We start from the raw sequence: 22,367 nt of genomic DNA on the forward strand, positions 1-22,367 counted from the left end.
TTGAGGACTGTTTCAGAATTTAAAAAGGCATGGGATAAGCATGTGTGATCGCTTAGGAACAGGTAGAATTGGGGGTTACAGAGGATGGGCAGACTGGATGGGTCATATGGCCTTTACCTGCTGTCATGTTCCTATGCTTCTATAATGAGCAATATACAATTCCTTACACCCCTCTCATTCTCTACATTCACTTGAGTCCCATTGCCTGATTTTGCCTAATCTAAAGATGGCACATTATGAAAACACCAGACACGTGGCATTCTTTTTTCCCATCTCCTAAATTATGGAATGATCCCTTTCTCACTGTGAACGATCTTTTCCAAAATTTAAAATTCTACTCGACACACTTTTTTAATTTTGCCTTTGGGTCCACATGGGTGACTGAGGTGGTCTGCTGACCAATAGTTGCTTGTTTGTTTGCTCTGGATTGTCTGTTTGTTCTTTCCTGTCTATATTTACATAGTAACATAGTAGATGACGGCAGATAAAGACCTGCACTGTCCATCCACTCTGTCCAACAAGATAAATTCATTTTTGAGCTATTTTATATGTATACCTGACCTTGATTTGTCCTTGCCATTTTCAGGGCACAGACTGTAGAAGTCTGCTCAGCACTAACTTTGCTTCCCAATTACCGATAAATTTAGTGTTATTTTCTGTTTTATTTGATCTGATTTTGTTTTACATTCTACACCGCTTAGATCTGCTTGATCAGTACATGTGGTATAAAAAATTCTAATAAACCAAAAACCATAACCTCAAATTATATAGGTTGTTTTTCCCAATAATATAAGAAACCAGTGAATTAAAGCAAAAGGTTTTCACATGCCAGATTGCACTGTACCTCAAACTAATAAGATTCCCTTGAGCCTACCCACTGCTCCAGCTAGTGCAGTGAAAATTGCAGAAAGCAAGGAAAATGAAACAAAGTACCCCTAGCCATGGCTGGGATTTGGAAAAACCCAGCAATGGAAGTAACACTCCACAACACAAATGTCCCAAATGGTGGGGGCCCCAATTAGTTGTTTTATTGTCTATTGAGATGTGATCATCTCCCAGGAAAAAGAAGTCTAGGCCTTTGGATGAATGCAGGGATAGTTGATCCCTGTTCCTTTTGTGTTACTTCTAGATGAGCAGTCCAGGTCCTCAGGTGATTGGCTGACCCACTGAGGACAGCTGAACTATAGCCTCCTCTCGTGCTCCCATGAGCTGCAGAGCTAATGGATACTGGTAGAGCCTAATTGGCCAGTCCTAGCAGGGCAGAATTTATGTAATAACAATATTTTCTCTGGCCCTGGAATTTGACAGTCTTCACAGGTGTTGCTTCTCTGTGCTGAGCTGTGGAGGAGGGCTCCTATCTTCCTTCAGTCCAACTCTTCCCAGCAACACAGGCTTTTCCTCTTCAGTAGATGGGCCTGTTAATCTTCAGACACATGCCTCCAGGTGCTGTGTTGTCATATACAGGCACTGAACTTCATGTGTCACATCCTCTGCCATCAATGGTTAGATTTCCCTCCTCCTCTCTCTGGCGGGGGGGGGGGGGGGGTGTCTTTCTTCTCTGGTGTCACTAATGTTAGTTCTTCTCTGATCCTTTCTTCCTAGAGGAGAGAGATCTTCCTGTCAGCAGTGCTGGGGGGGGTGCCCTTTCCTCCTTCACTGGCTGTTATAAAGCCAGGGGTAGGGATATTACTGCTCATGCCCAAGGTTGCCAGCAGGGAAAAATTTTCACAGCCCAAAACCAGCCGTAAACCCGCCCAAAAACCGCCCGCAGCCGACCCCCGTCTCCCGCGTCACCGAACCCCGCCCCTGCGTCACCTAACCCCGCCTCCCGCGTCACAAACCCCGCCTCCTGCATCACTAGCCCCGCCCCCAATGTCACCCCTGACGTCAACCCCGCCCCTGAAAGGCTTCTATTGGACCAAATTGGACCAATAGAAGCCCCGGCAGCGGGAAAACCGGCCAATCGGCGGCTGCGAAAACCCACCCAATCCCGCACCGCGGCCGCTCGAAAACCCGCCCAAATCCCCGCAACCCACGCGATTAGAAAATTCCCCGCAGCCGTTTCCGGAAAGCCGCCCAATTCGGCGGCTTAACCGCAACCCTGGCAAGTTTGCTCATGCCTCTACTCCTGGCTGGGGTTCTTCTCTGTGCAGGACCTTCTCCTTCCTCCTTGCCAATCAGGTGTTCCAGTGCTATAGCTGTGCCAGCCACTCCCCTGCTGCTGGGGCCATGGCTCTTTAAGGATGCCAGAGGGGTGGGCCTCCTCTCTGGGGGCAGCCCAACCGCCTTCCTGCCCCAACTGCTGCTCTCTCTGCAGCAGCAAATGCTTCTGTCATCCTCTCCCAGCTAGAGAGGTGCACGGGAATGGGGATTGTGAGATTCCCATGGGTATGAAAGAAGTTGCCACGCGATTCCCACAGGGATGGAAGAAGTTGCTATGGGATTCCTGTAGGAGTGTAGTCAAAATCTCTGGTGACTCCAGAATGAGGTTTGGAATGTACTAAGGGGCCCTTTTACAAAGGTGAATAAGATCCTACAAGCGTCCAGCGCGCAGCAGATTGGCATTACCGCCTGGCTACCAAATGCCCCATGCGGAAATTCTGAATTGAAAACACACGGTAGAAAATATTTTCTATTTTCTACCACGGGGTGCTTACCAGGCAGTAAACAACAGTGGGCATGCACTGCTTACTTACTTACCGCCATAGAAGCGCATAAGACCTTACTGCTAAGTCAATGGGTGGCGGTAAGGTCTCAGACCGAAAATGGACCCGTGCTGGTTTTCGTTTTGCCACACATCCATTTTCTGGCCCCTTAAAAAAATGCCCTTTTTCCAGGACACGGTAAAAAATGGCCCAGCATGCACCCAAAAGATGTGCTCGCACTGCAGCAGGCCACTTTTTTTCTGCAGCTTAGTAAAAGGGCCCCTGAGACAGGAAACAGCAGCACCAGAATTAAATTTGGAATGTATGGAGAGCAGACCTGCCAAGTCTACCGCATGGGGAGGGTAGGGGAGAGAGGAGAGTTGCTGGATATGAATGGAGGGGAGGGCAGGGGAGAGAGGAGTGTTGCTGGACATGGAGGGAAGGGCAGGGCAGGGGAGAGAGGAGAGTTGCTGGACATGGATGGGGGAAGGGAAGACAGGAGGAGATGCACATGGATGGAGGGGAGAGAGGAGAAATGCTGGACATGGATGGAGGGGAGGGAAGAGAGGAATTGAGATGCACAAGGATGGAGGGGAGAGAGGAGAAATGCTGGACATGGATGGAGGGGAGGGAAGACAGAAGGAGATGCACATGGATGGAGGGGAGAGAGGAGAAATGCTGGACATGGATGGAGGGGAGGGAAGAGATGGAAGTGAGATGCACAAGGATGGAGGGGAGAGAGGAGAAATGCTGGACATGGATGGAGGGGAGGGAAGAGAGGAAGTGAGATGAACATGGATGGCGGAGCGGAGAGAGAGGAAAAATGGTGGATATGGATGGAGGAGAGGGAAGAGAGGAAGGAGATGCATAAGGATGGAGGGGAGTGAAGAAAGAGGAAGGAGATGCATACTGACAGAGATGAGGGAAAGGGAAAAGAGGAGAAAAACTACACATGGATGGAGAAATAGATGCTGGATGGAAAGAGGGAAGAGAGGGGGCAGATGCTGGAAGGAAAGGGGAGAGAGACAGGGTAGATGCTAGATGGAAACGGGGGAGAGTTAAGATCGAGGAAAGAAGAAACAAGAGACTGGGACCAACACAATTAGAAACAGTAAACAGCCAGACCACAAAGGTAGGAAAAAATGAATTTTATTTTTTTTAGTTTAGGATAAAGTAGTGTGGTAGCTGTGTTAATAAATACAGAAAATGGAAGTAAGGTGATATCTTTATTGGACTAATTTTAATACATTTTTGACTAATGTTTGGAGACCAAACCCTCCTTTCTCGTGTCAGAACAGAATACCATAACAGCAGTATACTGTCCTGACCTGAGGAAACAGGTTTTGGCCTTTGAAAGCTAATTGAAAAATGTATTTAGTCCAATAAAAATGATATTATCATATTTTCCATTTTTGTTTTATTTGTATTTGTTCACCTATAGTATAGTGATTGAAATATGTCAGTTTTTGAAATTTGCATCTCTTTATATTTGCACAGTACAGGGGAACTGAGGGGTGGGACTGTTCAGGGAAGAAGTCCTGGTGCAGGTTGCAGGCAGCCTATGAGTGGCGCTGCCACTGCCCAGGTGAAGACTGCAGCAGACAGGATTTAAGGTGGGGGGGGGGGGGGGGGGAGAACACACTGCCTGTTAAAAAAAGCCACCCCCAATCATTTTGAAAAGTTGGCTCCTCTGCACCCACCTACCTTTTAGGCAAAGCAGAGGCAGACTCGGCATGACGGCACAGTGGGCACGCACACATGCAGTCAAACTGCAGGTCACAGCTTGACCTCTGGTGACCCGTGCGTGACTGTGCATCCTTCCTTCTCTGCGTGCTACTGCTGCTGTTTAGTCATGTATTGTGGTATGTTACCACTCGTCGTTGCTGGTCAAAATAGCTGCATGCACGCACCACGCTTACTGCTGCCAGGGGTTGACTAGTGTGAGAAAAGGTTGGAGATACGGATTAGCAAGCAGCTGCCCAGCACCGCAGGACCAGGTAATAAAATTTTAAATACATATTTTTTTTTACATCATCATGTAATTTTTTTTGTAAATTAAGCTAGCTGGGCACTATTAAAATTTATTGTTGGGAATTTCTGGGTGGGGTAAGCACTTCACTGCCAGTGCCTAGGACAAAAAATGTATATTTAATGATTAAAATATACCTTTTTTTTGCCCTAGGCAGTGAAGAGCCCACCCCCCACCCAGAAGCCCACCACCGTGACCAGCCAGCGTTTTGATTACTCTTGTAATCAAAATGATGCCTCTGGTCTGGTGGTGGGCTTCTAGATGGGCCGGGGGGGGGGGGGGGGTAGACTGTTCACTGCCTAGGGCAGGGGTAGGCAACTCCGGTCCTCGAGAGCCGCAGGCAGGTCAGGTTTTCAGGATATCCACAATGAATATGCAGGAGATAGATTTGCATACCATGGAGGCAGTGCTTGCAAATCTATCTCCTGCATATTCATTGTGGATATCCTGAAAACCTGACCTGCCTGCAGCTCTCGAGGACCGGAGTTGCCTACCCCTGGCCTAGGGCAAAAAAAAAAAAAAGAGATGTATTTAGTCATTAAATATATCTGTTTTGCCCTGGCCTAGGCAATGAGGAGCCCATCCCTACCCAGTAAGTATGTGGTTTATGTTGATGCAGAGCAGCTGTTGGGTAATACTTAGAAATCTATCACAAAGTGCATTCTAAGGCATTATTTTGTAGTATCCAAGAAGCACTACTCATACCTATACATATATATATATATATACATATATATATATATATAAGTGCCCACCCATATTAGCTCTGGGTCCAGCCAAAATGTCAGGTCAGGCTATGCCACTGTGACGGCCCGTGTTTCGGTGTATCACACTGTCTACATCAGGGGTCAAATAAATAATTCGTCCAAAAAAACTTATATTCAACTCTGCATATATCAAATCCCAGAACTGTGATCCATTCGAAATGATCAAAGGACACACAAAAATCAACCACCACTTGCAAACTCAATGGGCAAAATACTCTCCATAAAGCAAGGGGGAAAAACGCAGCTTCTTCTGGCTTAGAACCCAGTTGCAGACCTGGTTAGTCAAGGGACGTTTAGCCTTGAGCCCTGTAGTAATGGAGATAGTTAGTTAATTAGCAACAGGTAGAAAATCCTGGGCCTTTACTGCAGCCTTATGGTAAAAGAGAGGTGGGGGTGGGGAAAAGTTAACAGCAGCCCTTGGTGGGGGGAGGGGGAAACAAAATCCAATAAACAGGGTAGTTTAAAGGAAGCGAACATAAGCAATAAACTCTGGAACTGGAAGAAATAAAAAGAGAGAGAGGGTGGAGCTCAGCAGCACACGCTCAGAGAGAGTAAGGGATTCAGCCAGAATTATCGTTAATGTCAGGGAATAATCGTTAATGTTCACACTTTCCAGACACTTGTGCAGGGATCTTCCTCTTATGATCCCCAGCGCCTCTCTCCCCTCCCAGCTAAGTTGGGACAGTCTCTCTCAAAGAGGAGGGAGAGTGTGGGGCGGGGAGCAGGAGAGAGTAACTTGTGCCAGTCCCACACCGTACATCCCTGCCCTGAGCAGCTTGCTAGGAGCTACCTTGCTGAGCTGAGGGACTGCTGAAAGCAACTTCAAAGGGCAAAGAGGATAAAAAAGGAAGAGAGTAACAACAGAATTGGATGTTAGGAGTCGAGAACCTTCGTCTCGGAGCACACTTGGAGTTTACCAAGGGCCAGGAGAGCCCTGTGCAGCTTGGCGAGCCGCGGATCTGCCACCGGGATGCGTGGAGAGGCTGGACGGCTCAGCGGAGCTCTCCTCCGGGCGCTGCTGCCGCTACTGCTGCTAACCAGACCCGTGTACAACGCGGCAGGTAAGGAGGCTCCCAGCCCCCGTTTTATGCAATATGTGAAGGCTGATTTTTATTATTATTGTGGTTTTGCATAACGATTGGTGTACCTAGCCTTTTTTTTTGTGGCTTATTTTTTGCATTGGATAATGTTCAGTTGTACCGGATCGACTTAAGAATTTGGGGTGGGGGTAGTGCTGCCTCCTGCAGTGGAACGAAAATGTTATTTTTGTTTCAGGTGCCCAAGAGGAAACTTAATAGAAGTGGGATTGTCGTGTAATTTATACGTGCGGATCTATGGGATGCTGTATTTGGGAGCGGTGCACCTTTTTGCAGAAAATCACCCACGTTGTTCAGAGCCAGGTTTTCCTTAAGTGTTTTCGTCGTCTTGGCATTTCAGAGATGTTCCTTTGTTTCGTCTTGAAAGGCACTCGGTAGTCAGTTGGGTTATTGAATTTTGTTTGCTACTTTTTTTTTTTTCTCCAAGCGCTCTGAGGTACTCTACATGGACGTACACCGCTTCCATAGCTTTCAGGCGACACATAAGAAATCAAATAAATTAAATAAAAACCTAAAGAGACAAGTCGCTGCATTATTTTAGATAGAGTCGCGACCTTTAATTGCAAACCAACCTTTTTGGAGTATGCAAGAAAGATTTGACCATCCTGAATGGAGCTGGTTTTTGACAAGAACAGTTTGGGATTCTCTTCACCTATTTGGCTTTGCAGTTAGTATAATAATGTCTTAATTCCCGGATTCTCCCTCCCCCTTAGCTGGGGGAGGAGACTCGAAGTATTGGAGCTGATGGACGTTTAATTGAGTCTTTCTCTCCTGTGGGCTTTACTGTTTGTGTTTTGGACGATCTCATTTCCTGAGTACCTGGCCGGGGGGGAGGGGAGGGGAGGTTTTGAATTGGGTGGGGGGATGGGTGAGGTAAGCGCCTTTCGGATCTGGACACATTTAGGACTGGGCTCAACAAGTTCCGCAATTGTTTCTAGAGCTGAGCTGAATAAACTCGACTTGTTAACATCTGACCTGGGACCGTGGCAGGGAGCCGTCGCTGTTGAGCTAAAGCCAGTTTGGGAGTTGTTTCCTCTCTCTGTCTCAGCAGAGTAAAATTACGGTTTTCACAGTCCAAAGGAAAGATGGACAGAACAGAAGCATGGCTGGGGGGTGGGTAGAAAACTATACAAGGAGGTAGAAACGTATCAAAACAATCAACAGACAACTTGGCCTCTTCTTAACTTCAGAGAAATTACAGGCGGTTTAATCATGGTGCTCTTAATTGGAGTGACAGATTTCTGTGTGTGAAACTTCAGAAGGGAGGTGCCCGTCTCCTGCTTTGATGTAATGCAAGTGAGATGTCCCAGGGGAGCTGAGCATGTGTTCTGCACCCGGAGCCCCATCTCATCTGGGGGTGAGGGGAAGAGAGAGCCTCCCTCCTGCCGATCTTTTTGCTGCAGCGGGTTACAGACAAATGCGCAGTGGCGGCCTCTCCTCCTCCTCCTCCCCCCCCCCCGATCGCTGTGCAACTGGTGACTTGGGGGGGGGGGTGGGGAGGGGATCGGCATTACAGCGGACGTGTTAATCAGTTGCAGGCTTGAAAGGCTTTTGCTTTCTAATCCATTTACCTCTCCCCAGGAGGTGACAGATGCCTGCGTTGTGCATTTCCTGTTGTTCAGCTCTGCACTCCCCAGCGCCTTTCGGCCATTTGTTGTGAATGTGATTCCCCCTCTGGGGGGGGTGGGGAGGGAGCGAGCAGGTTAAAGTTCCCCCTAGCATGGATCGGTTGGCGTTTGTTGCCCTTTGTGCGGGAGGGATCTGAGGCTCATGTGGGGTGGGGGTATCTTGTGGTGGCACAGGATTTTCTGGGTTGTGGGGGGGGGGGGGCTTCCACATCATAGTTGCAGGGTCTGTCTTCATTATTGTGAAAAGCAGGCTACAAAATAATGAAAACAAAAATCGCAAAGTAATAAACCACTTTAGAGGGTTTTGACTTTTTTTTTTTTGTTTGTTTTGTTACATTTGTACCCCACGCTTTCCCACTCATGGCAGGCTCAATACGGCTTACATGGGGCAATGGAGGGTTAAGTGACTTGCCCAGAGTCACAAGGAGCTGCCTGTGCCTGAAGTTGATTTCCACATCTTGTTTCCTTTACCTCATTCCACTTTGCTGAGGGGGAGTGAGAAGTGTTTACTGGTACCGACCTTTTTTTTTTTTTTTTGTAAATCACTACTAGAAGAACCCAGCTATGGTGAGATCCAAAAACCTTGCTCGACCCCTCACTGGATACAATAGCTGTATTCATACATCATACCTTGGGAGTGTGCAGCTAGTAATTCACTAGATTGCCAGTGTGGCATCACACAGCAGTCTGGTCTCAAAATTGTGTTTGAATTGAAGGGTTACAGATTGTGTGTTCTAGGGTATTTTGGGGATTGCAGGAGTTCTGTTTATTTCTTATTTACCTCCTGCAAACCCAAAAGCTATTGAAGTGGTGGGATGTTTTGTATGAATGAACAGACAGGGCAAGTCGATGGCCCTGTATACCAAGCATTATTCCTACGGGACAGGATCTTCAGTAAATAAGCACTAGTGAAAGAGGATTAGGACTTCGGTTTTCCAAATATCAGGCCTGCTAATTCGTAGCTTGATGCTAAATGTTGTGTAGTATTCTGTATTGTAATGCAGGTTTCTGTTGCGGTTAAATTCTGTATTAATAACAAAAGACCCGGGAGTCAATCCGTTTGTTTGGTGTAAAATGTACTTGTAGCTGAATTCAGGACACAAGCACTTTTTGATGGGAGGAGAGGGCTTCACTCTGTGACAGTGATGGAGCACTTCTGTAGTCACCAGGGGAATTTCAGTAAGCCAGAGTGCTGGAAATCACAGATGGAATACCAAATGGCATGTTCTGGTGTTCCACTTTCCTTTCTCATGTTATCTTACATTTAGGGTTAGATTTACTGAAAGGCGTTAACTGGCACACCTTAATGAGCCATTTCTTCTTGCAGGCTCCATTTTATGTAGGGGGACATATATTTACTATAAATTCACCCTAAGGGCTCCTTTTACTAAGCGGGGATAAGGCCAATGTGGGATTACCGCTCGCTATACAGGAAGTACCACCAGGCTACCGCAGCAGCCCGGTGGTACTTCCCACCCCTATTGTGTTGTCACTTCAGGTGTTAAAAAATGTATTTATTTTTGTAGCGCCGGAGTATACCTGGCGGTAATCAGTTAACGCGGGAGCCCTTACTGCCACCTCAATGGGTGACGGTAAAGGCAACCCCCCCCCCCCACACACACACACAAAATGGCTGAGTGGCAAGTGCTTTACTGGCCACCTGGCCATTTCCTGTTGGAAAGTGAGACTTCCCTTTTACTAGCTGCGGTAAAAGGGGGCCTTGGTGTGCATGTAAAACACGCTAGTACATGGACTTAGTGTATCCTTAGATAGGCCTCTCGTATGTTAAGCCCATTTCAAGTACAACTGTCAAAAGGGCTTTTTTTTCCTGTTTCTTGAATATATTATATGGCCGTGCACTATGCTGATATGTTTTTGCTGATTCCTGTCAATCCAGTTATAGATTTTGTTTCTTACTAGATTGTCTTTCTAGGGTTGTTGAGCAGGCTAGACAATGGCCATTGACGTGGAGGGTCATAATCGAACGGGGTACGTTTTGTTGAGGGCGTCCTCGCAGGACATCCTCAGGAAGGGGCTGGGAAACCCGTATTATTGAAACAAGATGGGCGTCCATCTTTCATTTCGATAATACGGTCGGGGATACCTAAATCTTAACATTTAGGTTGTCCGTAGAGATGGTCGTCCCTGGTTTTCAGCGATAATGGAAACCGAGGACGCCCATCTCAGAAATGACCAAAACCAAGCCATTTGGTCGTGGGAGGAACCAGCATTCGTAGTGCACTGGTCCCCCTGACATGCCAAGACACCAACCGGGCACCCTAGGGGGCACTGCAGCGCACTTCATAAATTGCTCCCAGGAACATAGCTCCCTTACCTTGTGTGCTGAACCCCCACAAAACCCACTCCCCACAACTGTACACCACTACCATAGCCCTAAGGGGTGAAGGGGGCACATAGATGTGGGTACAGTGGGTTTGTGGTGGGTTTTGAAGGGCTCACATTTACCACCACAAGTGTAACAGGTAGGGGGGGGATGGGCCTGGGTCCGCCTGCCTGAAGTGCACTGCAACCACTAAAACTGCTCCAGGGACCTGCATACTGCTGTCAGTGAGCTGGGTATGACGTTTGAGGCTGGGAAAAATATTTTTAAAGGTGTGTTTTTTTTTTTTAGGGTGGGAGGGGGTTAGTGACCACTGGGGGAGTAAGGGGAGGTCATCCCCAATTCCCTTCGGTGGTCATCTGTTCAGTTCGGGCACCTTTCTTAGGCATGATCGCAAGAAAAAATGGACCAAGTAAAGTCGTCCAAGTGTTCGTCAGGGACGCCCTTCTTTTTTCCATTATCGGCCGAGGGCGCCCATGTGTTAAGCACGCCCCAGTCCCGCCTTCGCTACACTTCCGACACGCCCCCGTGAACTTTGGTCATCCCCGTGATGGAAAGCAGTTGAGGACGCCCAAAATCGGCTTTCGATTATGCTGATTTGGGCGATCCTGGGAGAAGGACACCCATCTCCCGATTTGTGTAGAAAGATGGGTGCCCTTCTCTTTCGAAAATAAGCCTGTATATATCGACTTAAACTTAATATGGAGAAGTTGGTCTAGAGAAATATCTTATTCCAGCTTCTATTCAAATAGTTGGTGTATGTGCTTTTTAATCTCTAAAGTGTTGGATATTTCTCTGGATTCTTTATTGAATTTTGAAAAACAGATTAAGTCTGTAGTACAAAAATCATTTTTAAAATTCAGACAATTGTGCTAAGTTCGCTCTTTTTTTTTTTTTTTTTTTTTTTCAGCAACCAAAATCTACTGTTTTGCCTCGTTTGGATTACTGCAACTCCCCTTATTCTGGAATTTCAGTAAAACTCATGAGAAACTTTGGTACAAAACACAGCTGCGAGGTGGAGAGATCAGGGCTCAAGATATGATTGTTATTCCTTTGTCTGTGGATCTATATTGGCTCCTTATGGATATGTGTGTTAAGTTTAAGTTGTGCTGTCTGACTTTTAAGACTTTTCATGGAGATGTGCTTGAATTTCCCTAATTTATATTTTAAATATTTTTATTGAAGCACTTGAGAATAGGTGTAATCAAATATCAAAATGATAAAAAGTGTACATCCAAATGAGAGAACAAAAGTGAAATCATATTTTATAGCAACCCCGCACCCATTCGTAACCTTTCCACCTCTTACAATAGAATTTCCCTAATTTAATTAGGTATTGGGTAGACAGATTGGAAATCGTAATTATGATGATTACTGTTATCTTCCATCAACAAGGGGTATAAAGTATAAACGGGTACCTCAAAGATCAGACTGTTGTGTGATTAGTTTGGAATTTATTACCATTAAACATTTGCTTAGTTTATGTGGCGTTTCGAAAGAGTTAAGGCACGGATTTTTGAAAAAATGTTGACATTAAAATAATGTATGTTACTTTTGGTGGGATGCATTATGTTATATATTATAAATTTATGTAACCTGCTTTGAACCTGAATGATATGGCGGGATATTAATCCCTCAAATGGTATATAGATGCTAGTCCAAATTGCAATCTAGCATAAGCAACTCTAATATGTTTTTTTTTGGCAGACCTCAGTAGTGCAACTGAAGCCTCAGATATTGTGCCATGAGAATTAAGCACTCAGTTTGTCATCAGTTGTCTTATAAAATGTATTTTTCTTTGATATTTATAGCTCATATATGGCCCTGTTTACTAAGGTGTGCTAACGTTTTTAGGATGCGCTAATTCTAGAGACACCCATAGGAATATATGGGTGTCTCTAGTGTTAGCGCGTGCTAAATTTTAGCGTATGCTAGCACGCCTACACTGCGGTTTAGTAAACAGGGCCCTTAATACATAAGTATTGCCATACTGGGAAAGACCAAAGGTCCATCAAGCCCAGCATCCTGTTTCCAACAGTGGCCAATCCAGGTCACAAATACCTGGCAAGAACCGAAAAAAGTACAAAACATTTTATACTGCTTAGCCCAGAAAATAGTGGATTTCCCCCAAGTCCATTTAATAATGGTCTATGGACTTTTCCTTTAGGAAGCTGTCCAAACCTTTTTTAAACTCCACTAAGCTAACCGCCTTTACCACATTCTCTGGCAACGAATTCCAGAGTTTAATTACACGTTGAGTGAAGAAACATTTTCTCCGATTCGTTTTAAATTTACTACATTGTAGCTTCATCACATGCCCCCTAGTCCTAGTATTTTTGGAAAATGTAAACAGATGCTGCACATCTACCTGTTCAACTCCACTCATTATTTTATAGACCTCTATCCTATCTCTTCTCAGCCGCCTTTTCTCAAAACTGAAGAGCCCTAGCCGCTTTAGCCTTTCCTCATAGGGAAGTCGTCCCATCCCCTTTATCATTTTCGTCGCCCTTCTCTGTACCTTTTCTAATTCTACTATATCTTTTTTGAGATGCGGCGACCAGAATTGAACACAGTAGTTGAGTTGCGGTCGCACCATGGAGCGATACAAAGGCATTATCACATCCTCATTTTTGTTTTCCATTCCTTTCCTAATAATACCTAACATTCTGTTTGCTTTCTTAGCCGCAGCAGCACACTGAGCAGAAGGTTTCAATGTATCATCGATGACGACACCTAGATCCCTTTCTTGGTCCGTGCCTCCTAACATGGAACCTTGCATGACGTAGCTATAATTCGGGTTCCTCTTTCCCACATGCATCACTTTGCACTTGCTCACATTAAACTTCATCTGCCATTTAGACGCCCAGTCTCTAAGTCTCATAAGGTCCTCTTGTAATTTTTCACAATCCTCCCGCGATTTAACAACTTTGAATAACTTTGTGTCATCTACAAATTTAATTACCTCACTAGTTACTCCCATCTCTAGGTCATTTATAAATCTGTTAAAAAGCAGTGGTCCCAGCACAGACCTCTGGGGAACCCCACTAACTACCCTTCTCCATTGAGAATACTGACCATTTAACCTTACTCTCTGTTTGTAAAGTAGTAGAGTATTAAATATCTTCTTTAAATGGTAATAATAAACTTAGCTTTGTGGGCTCAGGGGCATAGCATTAGCATGCGTCCATTTAAAAAGAAATGTAACAGGAGCCCTTGCCATCTTTTATTTAGGTGACAATAAGGGCTCCTGTGTTATGGATTAGCTAACCACTTAGCTCAGCAGTAATGTCGGTGTGTTAGCTGATTAGCACATGCATGTTCACTCTTGGGCCCCGACACACCCCTTCAAAGAAAGTACAAAAAGCACACGCATAGCTTGCACAGATGGCAGAACTAATGCAGAATGCTTTAGCATGCCCTGTGTTAGGTGCTAAAGTAGCTTAGTGGACAGTCCCCTTGGTGAGCTAAGCAGGCTTTGCTTTTTTTCTTGGCGAGATTTTTTACTGGTGTTTGTAACTTTTCTATTGCTTGTACAAAGGTTTCCTCCCTCTAAGTGACCTGGTACTCTTTAAAGCTAGACAATCAAACACAGGTTCACATTGCCTGTGTATATAAATCCTGGATGTCTCATAGAGATAGCAGCATAAACTGTGAGTGGAGAAAAAAGCTTCAGAATCGCTGCCCAGCCTGTTACCTCTCAGTGAAATTGTAAGGTATCAGCTCTGCGTGCCATCATTTAGCTTAAAAAAAAAAACAAAACACATCTACCTCAATAAATCGATCTCAATTTTCATTACTAATTCACTAATTCTTCTATAAATGTACTGTATCTAATTAGTGGAACTAGTAAGGCAGCACAAGTTCCATCCCGCTGCTTTGATTGCAAACATAACAAAAAATCCAGAAGAGTCAACCCGAATCACTTAGCTTTATATTTCATTAGTTCTTCTCTGGGTGACCCTTCTCTTTTGGTAACCCGACAGGGAGCCCCCGTTTCGCGAATGCTGCATCAGGGGTCATTTCCAAAATTCATATATTCAAAGAATGCATCCACTGTCACTTCTCACTGTTAACTTTTTAAAGCTAGTCATGGATACACAGTGGGAGCCTGATAGAAAGGTTTGACCCCTGTCCCCACTACCTAATGAAATGGCACAGCAGTGACAGATTAAGGATGATGCCAGATATAAGCTTTGCAATGATGTAGACGCCATCAAAGAATGTCAGTATAACATCTCGCTGCTTTTTCACTTCTCTGAATGATGAAATAACCTTCTTAGGCTAATTTTTCTCTCTTATTTGTTGATCTGAAAAGCTCCTCATTTTATACTTGAAATCTCAAATATATAAGCATCCAAAAACGTCCACTTAGCTTTAATCTTTACTCTTCTGCACCCACAGAGGCTTTCATTTTGCTTAAAAAGCTGCATCAGGGTACTGGTCATCACTGCTTATTGTGTATTTGGTCTCAGCTCCATCTTGTCTTCAGAAGTTTATAAAATAAGAGGAGGCTTTTGGATCAATGATAGAAGAATTAGCCTATTATTTCTGAGAAGGCTTAATTTTGAAGGTCCTTTCTCTCCTCATCAATCATTTTAGAGCATTCCGAGAAAGCAGGAAGATCTTATCATGAAATATTCTACCATACAGAACCCCAAAGAGAATGGAGAAAGTACCTTTCTTGCTGGTGTCTATAATATCATAGCGGTCCTTTTACTAAGGTGCGCTGAAAAATGGCCTTTGCTAGTGTAAGCGCGTGTTTTGGACGTGCGCAGATCCATTTTTAATGTACCTGTAAAAAAAATGGATGTGCAGCAAAATGAAAATTGGCGCATCCATTTTGGGTCTGAGACCTTACTGCCAGCCATTGACTTAGAGGTAAGGTCTCGCACGTTAACTGGGCGGTAATGATCTATGAGTGTTGAATGCCTTTTACCGCCCGCTTAGCGCTGCACGCCAGAAAATAAAAATTATTTTCTGGCGCACATAGTGGAGGCATGTAAAAAATAAAATTACTGCCCGGGCCACGCAGTAGCTGGGTGGTAATTCCAAATTGACGTGAGTTGGGAGCACATAGGCACCTACGTGGCTTAGTGAAAGTCACTGAAAGTCCTTCACTACTGCAGTATATTGAGTAGTAACCATAAGGTATGAGGAACTGATGCACTTTTTAGAAGATGCTGTGAAAGCTTGTGAAACACAGTGTAAGAGAAAGGGGAGGCCTGCAGATTTGGATGTTGAGTGTAATTCAAGAGAGAGTTCCAGACTGACTTGGTTTATGGAGTATCAATGGGGCCCATTTTACTAAGCTGTGGTAAAGGGGGCCCTTTGACACGTTTTTGCTGTGTGCCAGGGCCCCTTTTACCGCAGCGGGTAAAAAGGCAAAAAAATGAAATGGCTGTGCGGTAAGTGCGCACTTAATGCATAGCCTTTTTGGGGGGATCACTTACCACCATTCATCAAGGTGACAGTAAGGGCTCCAGTGCTAACCCGGTGGTAATGATTACTGCCGGATAACCCCCTCTCCCCATGGAAATATTTTAAAAATATTTCCACCATCTCCAGAAATGGCGCATACTGGGAGTGGAACTACTGCCGGCACCCGCGTTGGGCCAGCGGTAGTTCCAGGTTGCCGTGCTGCACGCCGTTATTAAAAGGGCCCCCATGAGCACACACATATACACACAGTCATAAAATTGTGTGACCTCGCGTGTTCATGGAAAGAGCACACCTACTTGTACGCAGTCCGCATGCAGACATTCCCAGGGGCTTAGTTTGAGTGGAGCAGAAGAGGAGTGGTGATGATGTATACGCATATTTTAGAAACTATCCCCTGGATTCTATATATGATACCATTGGCTAACAAGCCTTTAACGAGCAATAATTGGTTAACCAGTTGACATTGGCACTGACTAGGATTTGCATGCACATCTGGTTGTGTTCTATAATGCTGGGCACCCAAATGCCATAGCATGCAAACTCGAAAGGGGGCACAGCCATGGGAGGGGCATGAGCATGTGGAGCGTCTTCTAAAAAGTTGCACGCATTGTTAAAGAATAATGGGTCAGTGTGCTGAACTTGGACATTTGGTATGTATAACAGGTTTCAGCAAGCATTGACTGGCACTCTTGAGTTGGGGCATGCGCCCTTTATTAAGTCATGCTTAGCGCTGATCTTGTCCGACACCTTTTTTTGAGCATCATTTGTAGAAGATGAAAATGTGCTCCTATCATCCACTGCACTTTCAACAGAAGAGCTTACTGAACTCTTGTGGAAGGCATTTTCTTGAACTTTGTCTACAATGACGTAAAAGTGTATCAAACACATACTGACATCAGAGATCAAAACTTTATTAATAGTATTGCACAAACAATGTTTAATGAAATGTTCCTAAGGGAAAACCAACTGAGTACACACTTTGATAATAGAATTCCACTCAATGAAGTCATTCACTTCCCAGTTGGAAGTAGCACCCAATTGAAAAATACAATATTCGCGTTCAGTAAGATATTGAATCCTGTTCCCTCCCATATGGTGTCTTGTAATCTGTTCAATAATTTATTTTTTCTCAGATTAAATGTTTGTACTGTTAAAAAAAAAAATGTTGAACCATAGTTCAGTGATGGTCTGAATGTGTATTTGGCTGTGGTGCTCAATTAAGCATAATTTTTCTACAAAATGGAGGAGGGTGAATAGTAGAGTGCCACAGGGGACCGGTGCTATTTAACATATTTATAAATGATCTGGAAATCGGAAAAACAAGTGACATGATTAATGCCTAGGTTTATTAAGAGGGGCATAATCGAACGGGGCGTCCTCGCAGGACGTCCCCACAAAGGGGCGGGGAAACCCGTATTATTGAAACAAGATGGGTGTCCAATCTTTCGTTTTGATAATACAGTCAGGGACACCCAAATCTCAACATTTAGGTCAACCTTAGAGATGGTCGTCCCCGGTTTTCGGCCATAATGGAAACCGAGGACGCCTATCTCAAAAACGACCAAATCCAACTCATTTGGTCGTGGGAGGAGCCAGCATTCATAGTGCACTGGTCCCCCTGACATGCCAGGACACCAACTGGGCACCCTAGGGGGCAATGCAGTGGGCTAACTGATGCACTAACTGAATGGAAAAAGCTCTTCCCTTACCGTTCCCTTAGTAATTCGGAAAGGAACAGGCATGCATGAAGGAAATCGCATGTAAATGAGCTGCTCGCTGTTAGCTCATTTGCACACGATTTCCTTCCTAAGGAGGGGAAGCCAGCAGAGCAGCCAAGCATTATGCGTGGCTGCTCTGCGCATGCCAAAGACGTCTTCATACACGCAGACAAGCTGCGTGTATAATAGCCGTCTACAACCTACAAGTCCAGGTGAAAACGTCCAAGTGCTAGTCAGGTATGTCTTTTTTTTTTTTTTTTTTTGAGTATGGGTGAAGGACGTCCAAGTGTTAGGCGCCTTTGCTATGCCTCCGTCCCTGCGATGGGCAGTTGAGGCCGTCCAAAATGTGGTCATAAGAAAAAAATGGACCAAGTAAAGTCGCCCAAGTGCTTGTCAGGGATGCCCTTCTTTTTTTCCGTTATTGCTCGAGGACGCCCATCTGTTAGGCATGCCCCAGTCCCGCTTTCGCTACGCCTCCGACACACCCTGGGAAGTTTGGTCATTCCCGTGAAGGGAAGCAGTTGGGGACGCCCAAAATCGGCTTTCGATTATGCCAATTTGGGCGACCCTGAGAGAAGGACGCCCATCTCCTGATTTGTGTCAAAAGATGGGCGCCTTTTCTTTCAAAAATAGGCCTGTAAGTGGTGCTATGGGCGCGTTAGCATTTTTAATGCATGTAAATGGTTTATGCGCATTAAATGCTAACATGCCCATAGAAATGTATAGGCGCGTTAGCTTTTAATTCACCTTAAATTTACAGGCGTGTTAAAAACGCTAACACACCTTAGTAAACATACCTCTAAATTTGTAAATGACACTAATCAAAGTTGTTAAAACACATGCAGACTGTGTAAAAAAACATTGCAGAGACACTTTGGGAAATTGGAAGAATTTAATGTGGATAAATGCAGTGTGATTCACATTGTGAAGAATAATCTGAATCATAGTTAGCTGATGCTAGGGCCCACTTTGGGAGTCAGCACCCAAGAAAAAAAGATCTAGGTGTTGTAGATAATACGCTGAAAATCTTCTGCTCAGTGTGTATTGGCGGCCAAAAAAGCAAACAGGATGCTAGGAATTATTAGGAAAGGCATGGTAAACAAGACCAAGAATAATATAATGCCTCTGTGTCGCTCCATGGTGCAACCTCACCTTGAGTATTGCATTCAGTTCTGTTCGCTGTATCTCAAGAAAGATATATCAGAATTAGAAAAGGTTCAATGAAGAGCAACCAAATTGATAAAGGAGATAGAACTCCTAATGAGGATTGGCTAAAGAGATTAAGGCTTTTCAGCTTGGAAAAGAGACATCTGAGGGGAGATATGATTTTGATGTGTGCAAAATCTTGAGTGGTGTAGAACAAGTAGAAGTGAATCAATTTTGTTTTTACTCTTCCAAAAGTATAAAGACTAGGGGACACATGTGGAAATAATTTTAAAACAAATAGGAGGAAATATTTTTTCACTCAGCGAGTAGTTAAGCTCTGGAACTCATTGCTGGAGGATGTGGTAACAGCAGTTAGTGTATCTGGGTTTAAAAAAGGTTTTGACAAGATCCTGGAGGAAAAGTCCCACAGTCTGCTATTGAGATGGGGGAAGCCACTGCTTGGTTTTGGTAGCATGGAATGTTTCTACTATTTGGGTTTCTGCCAGGTACTTATGGCTTGAATTGGCCACTGTTGGAAACAGGATACTGGACTAGATGGACCATTATTCTGACCCAGTATGGCTATTCTTGTGTTCTTAACTCTGTGATGTGTTTTACTTGTTGTTGACATGTTTAGCCTGTTGGGGCTTATTTGTATTTTTTGAGCAGCTGATAGTAATATGTATTCCATTCTGCTGCTCCTTACATTGAAAGTTTTTTTTTTTTTTTTCCTAAATTTTTTTTTGAGCAATATATATTTATTTTATTATGAAGTTTCATGGCATAGTAAGCAGATAAGTGTTTTAATATTTATATTCAGTCAGTGGGAGGCAGCCCACAAGTGCTGTGGTCAGTGATGACCCCGGATATTTAATACCGGGCTGTTTCCGGAGACCGGCCCTAACTGCCCCCCCCCCCCCCCCCCATTTACAAAGCTGCGCTGGGAGTTGCTGGTGCAGTAATGCTGATAAAGGCCATTCAAAGTGAATAGGCTCTGTTGGCATTGCTGCGCAGCAGTTTCTAGCTTGAGGGAGGTTAACTAGCTAAGCCAATAATCAGCTGTGGCTGGTTAAGCTAATAATGGGCAAAGATGGCACCACTATTTATACAGTCCGATTTGCCAGTTAAAATTAGTTAGTCTGCGCTGAATATTGCTGTTATCGCACGATAGCAGGTTAACATTTTGACGCTGACCGCGAATATCCAGTGGAGATAACCGGCTATCTCCCACTTAACTGACAAGGAGCTGCTCCTGGCTGATTAAATAGCATTGAATATCCTGAATTTTGGATTACTGGCTCCTCTCTGCTCAGTACAATTGTTGGGATTTTCCATTTTACAAACCTACATGTGTTAAGTGCTGCCAATTACGTAGAAAGGCTGCAATTTAAACGTGGTTTCATTTTCAAGATGGAGTTAACTACATGGGATTAAGGAGACTGACTTCCTAAATCTCTTTCCTTAATCCCTAATGTAAAGCCCTGTCCAAAAAGAGCATTTCTTTAAAAAAAAAAAATTAAAAAAAAATTACTCATGCCTTTGAGCCGGTGTAAACTTTGATGTGGAACTTTTTCTCTAGGCACGTGTATTCCCTTTGTGAAATGGAAAATGTGTAGAATTTAGTTCCTCTGAAACCTGTGGGATGTGGATCTCCATGAATAAATTTAGAGGATTTCTGAAATCGGTATTTACATGTGTATGTGAACATGTTTTTAAGCTATTGGTACATATCTCAAAGGGCCCCCACCTAAATATTTGGACCCTAGTCATGCCTAGTTTGCCTATGCCTTAAATACTGCCCTGGGTAGAAGAGAGAGACATGAGAAAGAGAGCATTGTGTAAAAAAAAATTAAAAATGAGAGGGGAGGATCAGGTTGCTCAGCCGTGAGCTATCATTGGAAAGTCATGTAGGCCACCTGTGTCTTATGGGGTTACTACAGATGGATGTGTTTCATAGGTATAGGATAAGTCTGAGGGCAATTTGATGTATGTATAAAGAAATTTGAAGTGACATATCACCTTAACTGATCATGATCTTGAGTAATTGACTCTGCTCCTTGTATTTTCTTGCCACTGTATCATTCTGGAATACTGTACAGTGTCTGTAGTTGGTGGCCTGTGCCAGTCCTTTCTTTGCAAGACATTTCAGCCAGGTACTGTGGACCACGAAGGGATGTGTTAGTGACTTATTCAGTATCCCCGGCCGTGTACACAGCCTGCTTTTGTCGACTTTGCTGACATTCCAAATGAAATTGATTGTGTTCGGGTTCTGTACATGTAAAGATCTTGAATTTAATTTCCAAATTTGCCACATGCTGTCATGACTCTTATAGCCTTTCCCACTTGGCGTTTGGTTGAAAGTACGATGAAGGCCAACTGCTCGATATTTATGAAAAAGCATGGCTGTCAACTGGTAAGCTCTGTGTGGAGGGCATTTAACATAGCAGAATAATATTTACTTTTGCACTGAGTCTCAGGTTTGGTTGAAATTTAGCCTAAGAAATAATTATGGCAAATGATGGCATGCATTATTGTAATCTCTTTGGAGCAGATGCTTACCGTAGCATAGTAGTCATATCAGGGTTGGAAGACATTTTTGGTTCTGAAACCCTGTTTCTGTTGCTTGGACCAATCTTCTGGAGTGCTGGTGTGCCCTTGAGAAAGTGGCTGATATGTTTGTGTGCCCTGAAGTATTACTCAACAGTTTGGCATAATGAATGATGTGGATTCTGGCCTGAAGACCCGCCCAACTGCAACTGATGGTGAGAGGAGACTGTGTTGGAAAGCCACAGTGGTCTGTTTCCCATGAAAGTTGTGCAGCCAGCATCTCGGCAATGATAGTTGGGGTGGGGGGGAGGGGGAAGGTCTGTGCTACATGTGTGGAGTAGGGGATCTCTGACACCCAGTATTGTAATTGTCCTTGGTAGAGTGATTAATCCCTGTGTTTGTTTATTTTCAGAGCACTGGGGGACAGAGGAGATGGCTGCTGGAGGAAATAGGTGGTGGTCAGATCTTGGTTTATTGTTTTCTTATTCCATTGACATGGGGAAAGAATAATAAAAATGTAATGACCCAACTGCTTTCATTCTTTTATGGTGTCAGGTGAAAGAGCCCAGCCTATGTACATAAGACTCAGACCTGGGGCATATGAAGCCTGTGCCAGCTATCACTAAAAATACAACAGAAAATACTTAAAAAAAAAAAAAAAATTATAGTCATGAAGTGCAATGTTGCATAGAATCCATTGTTGCTACTCACTGTAAAAGGCAGCATTGTACACTGCAGCTAAGTCTATAAACTACACTTTGTCTTCTGCCAGAGGTGACATCCTGCAACGCTCACGAGACACTTGGTTGTGTACTGACCTCCAGGCAAAGCTGTGACAGCAGGAACAGGAGGATGACATCCCTGGCAAGAGAGTAGGAGTTGAATCCCCATCTCCACACAAGTAGCAACAAAAGCTGAAGAAGTACCAGCAAAAATAGAAGGAAAGAAATGAGTAGAATTCAGTGGACCAGCAGAAATGGTGGCCACAAAGGAACTTCTGAGAATAGTGG

At 44.3% G+C, this 22,367-nt stretch overlaps 1 protein-coding gene across 1 annotated transcript in view; it reads left to right on the plus strand.

The window, feature by feature from the left end:
* The first annotated feature begins 5,979 nt into the window (after nt 1-5,979).
* ROR2 (receptor tyrosine kinase like orphan receptor 2) overlaps nt 5,980-22,367 on the plus strand; it is a 535,539-nt gene continuing 519,151 nt past the window's right edge. The window contains exon 1 of the mRNA XM_030193600.1: nt 5,980-6,502. Coding sequence (XP_030049460.1) covers nt 6,412-6,502 — 91 coding nt within the window. The 5' untranslated portion in view covers nt 5,980-6,411. The remainder of the gene's footprint in view (nt 6,503-22,367) is intronic.

Source organism: Microcaecilia unicolor, chromosome 2, assembly GCF_901765095.1.
Source record: "Microcaecilia unicolor chromosome 2, aMicUni1.1, whole genome shotgun sequence".
Classification (NCBI taxonomy): Eukaryota; Metazoa; Chordata; class Amphibia; order Gymnophiona; family Siphonopidae; genus Microcaecilia; species Microcaecilia unicolor.